The 10,654-nt window shown below is 37.5% G+C and overlaps 1 protein-coding gene across 2 annotated transcripts in view; it reads right to left on the bottom strand.

Annotated features, from left to right (window-relative positions):
- Positions 1 to 452: 452 nt before the first annotated feature.
- LOC124787829 (RISC-loading complex subunit tarbp2) overlaps positions 453 to 10,654 on the bottom strand; it is a 163,687-nt gene continuing 153,485 nt past the window's right edge. For both annotated transcript variants that reach the window (XM_047254764.1, XM_047254765.1), the window contains one exon: positions 453 to 2,730. In XM_047254764.1, coding sequence (XP_047110720.1) covers positions 2,594 to 2,730 — 137 coding nt within the window. In that variant the 3' untranslated portion in view covers positions 453 to 2,593. The remainder of the gene's footprint in view (positions 2,731 to 10,654) is intronic.

Below are 10,654 nucleotides of genomic sequence, written 5' to 3'. Positions count from 1 at the left end.
GTAAAACACTGGGATGACAAGACTATTTTGAAATCATGGTCACATGTATAATACTCTATTGAAAAACATTGATCTACCATGTCTCATAGGTCATGAACAGCACACTTCTCAAAATTCAAATTACCTTAACTGCCTAATAGCCACATCAACAAATCTACATAAAAGTGGGGACATATGGTCAGTGTATTCACTTGATCACAAGTTATCCAAACAAAGAATGAAACGCATTGTTAAAAATCTCAAACTGTTCCTCATAAAAAGAATATGAGAAAAATTTTGTTGATAGTGTTAAATATATACAACTGGTGACAGAAGCACAGTAGACAAGCTGTAAGTTATGAAAGTATCATGCCAGGAACTGAATAACCAATGGCTATCTTTTTCAAGTGTAACATTAAAAACAGAAATATATCTCAAACTAAAAAACAAAACAAAAAGAAGACAAAACTATATAGGAATTCACATTTTTATTTCTGTATTTCTTAGTCCAAAGACAACTGAAATACATTAGGATAATAATTCACATTGAACACAAATGACTGTAAATGGAAAAACAAAGAACCATAACAGACATGCATAAGGAAGTCACTTAAAAAACTTTTCTTTTCAAAAAGCATTAACTATCCAATGCTTTGCACTCACAATAATTCTGAAGGTTGGTTGAACTATACAAAATTAGGTACTGCAATTTATCACATTATTTACCCCAATTACAATATTGTGCTACATGTTCAATATATAATAGGGTGTGATGTATAATGACCAGCACTGTATCACAGCATGAAAATAATAAAAGATAATTATGCCACTTTCACTAACTGCAGTGAATTCTGAAAATACCTCAAACAAATACTGAAAAATTCCAGTTACTCATAACATGGAGCAATACAGGAACTGACAATTTTTAAATTTAATTTCACAGACAACTGCCCCATTCTCATATTATCAATTTAGTAAATTAAAAAAGCTGTCAAAAGTGACACCAAAGTACGCCCTTGCATGAGCCCTCACGTTAAATATGTCCTCTGTACAAATGTAATCTGCTGACAGTTCCAACTGTCAGTCTACAGCTGCCTCACAGCATCAGTTATGTTGTGTTTATATTTAATAATCAAAATGTAATTGTATTCTTAGCTTTAGACTTCCTTGGCAACTGATGCCTTAAACAATAAAATGAAAATAAACATTTAAATTAGGTGGTTGTTTTAATGTCAACAAAATTCACTGTCAATAGACCAAACACTTAAAAAGTATAGGCAGGCTGAAGTGTTTACACTGGCAACATATTTTTATGTTAACACAAATAGACAAAATATCAAAGGTACCTTTAGTATCAAAACAAAAATTCCATGAACCATACAAAGTTCTCACCCAGTTTTATAGGGTAAAAATAACTTAGTGAGCAACAGAATTTTTCTCAGATTCTGGATATAAATCACATCACTTCTAACACCAGCTAAGACTGGTAACAGATACCTGAACATTACAGCTGTTCCACTGAAAATGCATACTCAGAAAAACTGCTTTCTCACATGTAGCCTTTCTTTATGAAACAAAGTTTCCCCACAACTGTTTCATGAAAGTACATGCAAAGGACAAAAATAATCAAAATTTGTGTATCAATGTAACGCACTTAACCTGCTTTATCATGTTCCTGAAATACAGACAATTTCCAACATTTTTTTATATAGTGAAAATAAATATTTCACATTAGGATTAAATAAGAATTATTACAACCTCTATACTTTGCATTAAAATAATGCTGTTTTCCGAAGTTCAAGCCATAGACTCCTTGTTATACAAACATCACAACACATTACAAGACTCTCTAAGTTTAAAACTCTACAATTACTGGACTGTTACCTGACATGGTCACATACTTCTACAAGAGTAAAACAAATTGTTTAAGATATAACCATAGAATTCAATGGCAAAATTGCATCAAAATTTAACTGTACTCTTACAGCTATACTGAAACCCTTAATTCTAGTCCAATATAGTCTACCCAAGAGTAAATACTTCAGTATAGCGTATCATAACCACAATCTGAAACCCAGTATTTAAACAGACCACTCTTATTTGGAAAATTCCACTAATTCTATGCAAAGTATAGCTTGTACTCTTTGTACCTGATACAAACTGCCTCTCCGCTTCAATGGGGCCTTTCCGACCAGGAAATACACTCACATATGAAGGTCTGGGAAACAAACAAAAATGGCAAATTCTGGAAAACAGTACATAGTGAAAAATTACTGTCAGTTAAGACCTGTGCGAATTTATTGGGAGGTTTTTCTATGTATACTGCTTCACAGAATGTTTTGTAGGTGCATTTTCTGATCAGAACGGCCCGGCTCAGGATCTGCCGCAAGTAATTACTTGCATCGACTTGCAGCGGTCTTTAGCATTAAAAAGCGACTTGAGGTTTACAGATCATATCAAGATAATTAACAATGGGACAAAACTTTCAAAGAGGTGGTCAATCACAGCAAAGTGCACTCTATACCATTTACAGACAATCAAAATTCTTTAACATCCATGACTCCTGATTACCTCCCAGAGGGCACACTGTGTGACCACCTCATGAAGCAATTATTCACTTTTTTGATAAGATCTTTAGATACTCAAGCGCATTTTTTGCAGCTGATGATTGTGCTTCCTTTGTGTCATTTCCAGAACCATAACATACGGCCACAGGAACAGTTGAAAGCTGAACGAGACATTGTGTTTTACCTGTGAAATATACAAATTTATGAATATTCCTACAAGGAGTGTAATTTTTCAAAATACCTACAAATTTCAACCAACTGTTGAAGCAAAGTATAATGACTTTATAATATCTACATATTTCACTTAAATCATTTTACTGCCAATAAAATAACATCAGTAAATAACACAGTGTGTGCAAATGATATTTATAAACAAAAAAACCAAACAAATTTCAAGCAGAAATAAACAAGTAGTACACCTTATGATAAAATGTCAATTACAGACTTTTTTCCTTTATTACATGAGGTTGGTAGCAGGCCTAGTTCTGCATCATTAGTAAGTGAAAGTACACATCAAAAATTAAAATTAAAATTAAAATAGACTGGATCCCACCGTGTGTTTAATTCTGCTCTATTTCTAATTCAATTTACATTATGGAATATGCAAGACCGACTTATTCACGAAATCATGCATATTTTGCAGTGTGGCTTTGGTCAAGATCTTCACACAGAACATTAGTTACAGAGAAGCAATTCTCCAAAATGAAACTGGAATCATTTTATTAAGGTTACTTATCAGATGACAGCATACACATAGAAAGCAAAATAAAAGCACTTGCTGTAACATTCACTAGTCACGAAAAACTAATGGTTTGGAAATAATAGGCATATACGGGATTACTTAGAAAGTAAGGACCCAAGTTAAAATACACATAGTAGTTGAGAACAAGAGCAAGAATGGAAATGGACATTTTCCTACACAATTTTAGTAACTAAAATACCTTCAGTTCCAAAGATCAGAGCAACACAAGAAACTGTAAATGTAAATAAGCACACCAGCTAAGAAACTAATCACCCCCAGGTGACAACATACAAATAAAATGTAACATCATTTGTAACCTTAAAAATGGCCTCAATTCATGCAGAAAAAAAATCCACACAGTATGTCATATCCACTACTGACGGCCTTGGGAGAGGCGGCTTGCGGAGTATGGATGTAGATGTAGAACTCTACCATCTGGTGAGCAAGATGTATCAGACAGGCGAAGTACCCTCAGACTTCAAGAAGAATATAATAATTCCAATACCAAAGAAAGCAGGTGTTGACAGATGTGAAAATTACCGAACTATCAGTTTAATAAGTCACAGCTGCAAAATACTAACATGAATTCTTTACAGATGAGTGGAAAAACTGGTAGAAGCCAACCTTGGGGAAGATCAGTTTGGATTCCATAGAAATATTGGAACACGTGAGGCAATACTGACCTTACGACTTATCTTAGAAGAAAGATTATGGAAAGACAAAACTACGTTTCTAGCATTTGTAGACTTAGAGAAAGCTTTTGACATTGTTGACTGGAATACTCTCTTTCAAATTCTAAAGGTGGCAGGGGTAAAATACAGGGAGCAAAAGGCTATTTACAATTTGTACAGAAACCAGATGGCAGTTATAAGAGTCGAGGGGCATGAAAGGGAAGCAGTGGTTGGGAAGGGAGTGAGACAGGATTGTAGCCTCTCCCCAATGTTATTCAATCTGTATATTGAGCAAGCAGTAAAGGAAACAAAAGAAAAATTCAGAGTAGGTATTAAAATCCATGGAGAAGAAATAAAAACTTTGAGATTCGCCGATGACATTGTAATTCTGTCAGAGACAGCAAAGGACTTGGAAGAGCAGTTGAACGGAATGGACAGTGTCTTGAAAGGAGGATATAAGATGAACATCAACAAAAGCAAAACGAGGATAATGGAATGTAGTCGAATTAAGTCAGGTGATGCTGAGGGAATTAGATTAGGAAATGAGACACTTAAAGTAGTAAAGGAGTTTTGCTATTTGGGGAGCAAAATAACTAATTATGGTCAAAGTAGAGAAGATATAAAATGTAGAATGGCAATGGCAAGAAAAGCGTTTCTGAAGAAGAGAAATTTGTTAACATCGAGTATAGATTTAAGTATAAGGAAATTGTTTCTGAAAGTATTTGTATGGAGTGTAGCCATGTATGGAAGTGAAACATGGACGATAAATAGTTTGGACAGGAATAGAAAAGAAGCTTTCGAAATGTGGTGCTACAGAAGAATGCTGAAGATTAGATGGGTAGATCACATAACTAATGAGGAGGTATTGAACAGAATTGGGGAGAAGAGGAGTTTGTGCCACAACTTGACGAGAAGAAGGGACCGGTTGGTAGGACACGTTCTGAGGCATCAAGGGATCACAAATTTAGCATTGGAGGGCAGTGTGGAGGGTAAAAATCGTAGAGGGAGACCAAGAGATGAATACACTAAGCAGATTCAGACAAATGTAGGTTGCAGTAGGTACTGGGAGATGAAGAAACTTGCACAGGATAGGGTAGCATGGAGAGCTGCATCAAACCAGTCTCAGGACTGAAGACCACAACAACAATGTCATTTCCAGCTGAAGCCACTCATTGACATTTACATCCATCAGATCAGCCGCACCACATTGTAGTGGTGTCGACTGCTGCATTTCACCAGTTATTCCACTTAGTCCCAGACATTTTCTATAGCATTAAGATCAAGTAATTTATAGGGACAGTCAAAGTGTGATATGTTGCCCAGGTGCTCAAGAACATATGGGCCCAGCCCTCAAGACAGGGCTGTTAACCTAATGGTAGGCTGGAGTGTCCACAGCACACTCATCACGAAGGTATAGGGGAAAAAAAAGCAACACTTGAGAGTGTTGAAACAGACGTCCTGGTTCAAGTCCATGGTAATCTGAGTAAGTGGAATGAAGTCACGAAATGAAAAGCACCCCCAAAACATCACAGATGTGTCTCCAGCTTGAACTACACTCTTGATGTACTGTGCATTAAGTGCCTCACTGGTCACTTCGTATGCTCAATGATGCAACACTTGGGAAAAAAAAAGGCAAAAGTGCAATTCATACGATGACACTACATGTATCAAGTCAGCTGCAGTCCATTTTCTGTATTATTTAGCCCATTCAATGCACACAGCTTAATGGTGCCACTGTGAGCAATGGCCTTTTGCATGCTTCCTGGGACTGAATAGTCACTAAATGCAGTAGCCATAGCAGTATTTTCTCAAGAACTGTTTGAAACGGACTTGCACTCACTGACAGCAGCAAATTAATTGTTACTGACAAGATGGAACACTCATTTCTCGTCTCTATTGGTTAGGATCTTATTATGACCACTGTTCTGTTGTGTTGTGTTATATGAATGCAAGTCTCACACGATTCCCTGCAGACTGAGCTGACAAAACACGAAAGTTTCTTTTGCCATTCTGTCATAGCTCTCTGTCAGGAAACATGAAGTAGAGAAATACTGAAAGGGTTGAACAACTAGAAAACTTTGTGATAAAATGAAGAGGGAAGCTAACTAAAATAAAAGATTTAGAGAGAAGACAGAAACAAGTGAATTTACATTTAAACCACATACATTCAAATTGTGCAATGTGTTGACTAAATGGTACTCTTTGAACATAGTTAAGTGCTTCCAGATCTTAACAGTCAACAAATATAGCACTGGTTGCTGGTTGCTCTCCCCACAATTAAACTGTTAACGGCATTTCACTTCTGGCAGCACGTCATATACAAGTCAAAAAGTAAAAATATTGAGAGTCTATTTCCTAAAAACCTGTTATCCTGCCTTATTTAAATGGCTGATGTTGAGACCTGTGATAGGGAACAAATACACTGGCACTAGCTGTGATGGCTCTACTTCTGGGCTATTTGCTGAATGAGTTGTGTGTCACATTAATCTACTTGGTAACATAGGACAGGGTGCTGCTGAACCTATGTGAACCTCTGCAAACCTTCAACATTATCCTACTCATCTTCCAAGCCTGGATTCATTTTGGGTCATTGTTCCTAGGTGTAGGAATTTTCACAGTATTTACAGAACCTTAAAAGAATGAGTGCCATTTAAGCTTACTAAGTGTAGCTATAAGCATGCTGTGTTAGTTAATGATACTTTTGAACCTTGCTATAATGTATCCACTATTTGTGTCATACACTTGGTATTTAACATACTCCTCCCCTTCAAAACATGAACTGGCAACATCCATTAATTCCTTAACGTGAACATAAACACTAAGACATTAAAGTAACTGCATCTATGCAGAGAACATGTGTTTTAAAAAATTGACAGTTGAAACATTTGTTTCACTTGTAACATTGGAGGAAACAATAAATGAGTAATAAGTAAATAGATGTTTTGCCAAAAGAATAAAATTGTGCTCATTAATTAAAATGCACAATTAATACTACAAAATATTACAGTTTCGTGCAATAATCTGAAGTTTGTCAATCATCTATTAACTGAAACGTCAGCTCAGCAAGCTTCCACAGCAATAATCATTAGACTTGTAGACTGACAGTGATCATGTTCTGAGAATGTAGCACAGTGACATTAGCTAACTACTGGTTCTGAACGGGACAGCATGTGATGAAACCTCTCATCAATTTGAAAATTCAGTATATGGATCCTAATATCACAATTCTATATTTGAAAATTCATTCAAACCAAAAATTTATAATTCTGTCCTGAGAGTTCATGTACACTTCTGAATATTACATACAATTCTCTGCATAGCACGCTGAAGTCACATGCACTATTCAAAAGTACATTACTGAGTTCTTAAAATTTTCACAGTCCAAGGCCATCATCAATCTTTGAAAGTTCTTCATCCATGTGACAGTATTAATCTCACAAACTTCAGAACAAACTCTCCCAGAATAGCCATCTGTGCATAAGAATTACTTAGTGACAATTTCTTCAACAAGTTGAAGGGATCATGACAAACAAGTAAGTTTAAATGGAAACAGTCTTGAATCAAAAACATTAAGGTTTTTTTGTCTAGATGTACTTTCCAGTGTGATAATGTAAATGCAAATGCAAAGCAATACTGCCATGTAGAATCTGTAATCAAGTATCAGTTACAAGAACATCAACAAGTAGCAGCATTTCATACTGAAAGTATATTCATTGAGCACACACAGAGGTGAACTGCCTGGATTTTCAGAGAGAGCTCCTATTCATACATGCATATAAGCTCTAGTACATTGCAATATTCCATGTGCAAGTTCAAGCAATTACAAATCTTATACAACAATTAATTGCAAGAAGTAGGAATTGAATCGGTAGCCCAAACAACACTCAAATGCGACTATAGCCATACAGTGGACAACATAAAATGGACAGATACACTCTGCCTCCATACGAAACAGTGACCCAATGTCAGTTGATAGAGGATCATTGCATTCCGGTTGTGTTGTCGAGTTGTCATAGTCACTGACATTCAAATGGAGGTAGCTGCATCAAGGCATTGTGACTGTTGTGCAAATTTTCATTTTACTTGTGCTGGAGGCCCCTATTGAGAAATAGTGCTTCAAGACCATGATAGAGCTTCATGCTAGTGACAAAGATTACATTTCTGCATCTTTTCCTCTCAGTATAGGATCATCATCATCATCATCTTCACAGGTAATATCTAATTAGCCAAAGTGCTACTTTAATCATTTTTCTGCAAGTCCAATCTTCCACACAGGTGTAAAAAAACCATGCTAGGTCACCAAGGTTACAGCTGACAAGTTGGTGTTTGGCACTGTAGTGCCCACGGTATGTATCTTGGCTACACACAGTTGATATGAATGTCACTTTTCAGTTCTGGTGATATAATCATCCTCCGCCACAGTCACTTTCAGACAGAAAGAACTATCCATTGATGTTTCAGCCTCCTCACCATGTATCACAAAAAGTGTGTGTGAAACATGTTGTGTCTGGCTTTGCTGTGCTGTGTATGTATGTCACAACAGACAGTATTGTACCCCAGTCTCAATGTCAACTTACAACACATATGCCAATGTCCGTTCCACAGCTTTGACAAACTTTAGAAATGTCATTATTTAAATCATCGGCCTGCTTACAGTGTTATACATTGAACAGCCAAAGAAATTGGTACACTTGGCTAATATCGTGTTGGGCCCACGAGAACACCCACAAGTGCCACAACACGTGGCAGGGACTCTACTAATGTCTGAAGTAGTGATGGAGGGAACTGACATCATGAATCCTGCAGGGCTGTCCATAAATCTGTAAGAGCACAGGGGGCGCAATCTGTTCTGAACAGCATGTTGCAAGGCATCCCAGATATGTTCAATAATGTTCATGTGTGGGGAGTTTGGGGACCAGCGGAAGTGTTTAAACTCAGAAGAATGTTCCTGGAGCCACTCTGTAGCAGTTCTGGACAAGGAGTGTCGCACTGTTCTGCTCGAAATGCTCTAGTCCGTCAGAATGCATAATGGACATGAATGAATGCAAGTTATCAGACAGGATGCTTACGTATGGGTTACCTGTCAAGAGTCGTATCTAGACGTATCAGGGGTCCCATATCACTCCAACTGCACACGCCCAACACTATTACAGAGCCTCCACCAGCTTGAACAGTCCCCTGCTGCTGACATGCAGGCTCCATGGATTCATAAGGTTGTCTTCATATCTGTACATGTCCATCTACTTGGCACAATTTGAAACAAAATTCATCCGTACAGGCAACACGTTTCCAATTGTCAACAGTCCAATGTCAGTGCTGACTGGCCCACGTGACGTGTGAAGGTTTGTGGCATGCAGTCATCAAGGGTACACAAATGGACCTTCAGCTCCGAAAGCCTATATCAATGATGTTTCGTTGAATGGATTGCACACTGACACTTGTTGATGGCCCAACACTGAAATCTGCAGCAATCTGTGGAAGAGTTGTACTTCTGTCACGTTGGTCCTGCTCTTGCAGAATCTTTTTCTGCCCTCAGCAATGTTGAAGATTTGATGTTTTACTGGATTCCTGATATTCATGGTACACTCATGAAATGATTGTATGGGAAAATCCCCACTTCATAGATACCTCGGAGATCCTGTGTCCCACAACTCGCGCCAACTACAACACCACGTTCAAACTCAATTAAATCTTGATAATCTGCACTGTAGCAGCAGAAACTGATTTAAAACTGCACTAGACACTTGTTGTCTTATATTGGCATTGCTGACTGCAGTGCCATATTCTGTCTGTCTACATGTCTCTATATTTGAATATGCATTCCTATACCAGTTTCTTTGGCACTTCTGAGTATAATGCAATAATATTGCGGAAATGCTGAGTCGCAGATAGGCACAACATGAAGATTGTCACAAAGCTTTCGGCCAGTAAGGCCTTCATCAACAAAAAACACACACACACACACACACACACACACACACACACACACACACACACTGCAGTCTCAGGCAACTCCAACCACACTATTACATTCCATCCAGGATTTTCGGTGTATAATGTCGTTTTTTAAAATCTTATTAAAATGTTCCCTGAAGTCATTTGTCTGCACAAGCCAAGAAGTTGTCATCCTGTGGGTGATAAGGCATCGTGAAGTAACTCCTGATCGCAGTCTGAAGCAAAACACTTTCACAATTCAAGTTCATTACACCTGGTGCTTCACACTTCAAAATTATGCCTTCTTCAAGATCCTACACCTTGTACAAAAGCCCTGTCGATTTCTAGATTTTCAGTAGATCAAAAAGCCTTGATGATGGCTGGTGAGGCAGTCAGTTCACACTATTACCCACTTATTGTGATCTGTCCATTTTGGAAACCTTCATAAGAGATTAATTCCAATCTGGTGAAATGGAACTACTGTTTTATTAACTGGTCCTGGGGGTGATAGGCATTTGCTTCCCAGGTTTGAAGTCCCTACAATGGCTTACACAATGTCTGTCCTATCTGTAGAAGCCCATCCAGTAATACCTGCTTCTTATTTTATCAATGATTGCTGATTACCAGATGTCTGAGTCTAATACTACTTTTAGCAATGGCTGGCTGTAAATTAATTGGGATGATGAGAAACCATTTCTGTCCCACTGGAATTTTCATACAATATTCATCTATTACTTCAACTTCTCTTTTGACAGCTTCTC

Source organism: Schistocerca piceifrons, chromosome 3 (assembly GCF_021461385.2).
Source record: "Schistocerca piceifrons isolate TAMUIC-IGC-003096 chromosome 3, iqSchPice1.1, whole genome shotgun sequence".
In the NCBI taxonomy this organism is placed as follows: Eukaryota; Metazoa; Arthropoda; class Insecta; order Orthoptera; family Acrididae; genus Schistocerca; species Schistocerca piceifrons.
Note: the sequence above shows the minus strand (reverse complement) of the source record. Positions and strands in the feature narration are given on the sequence as shown.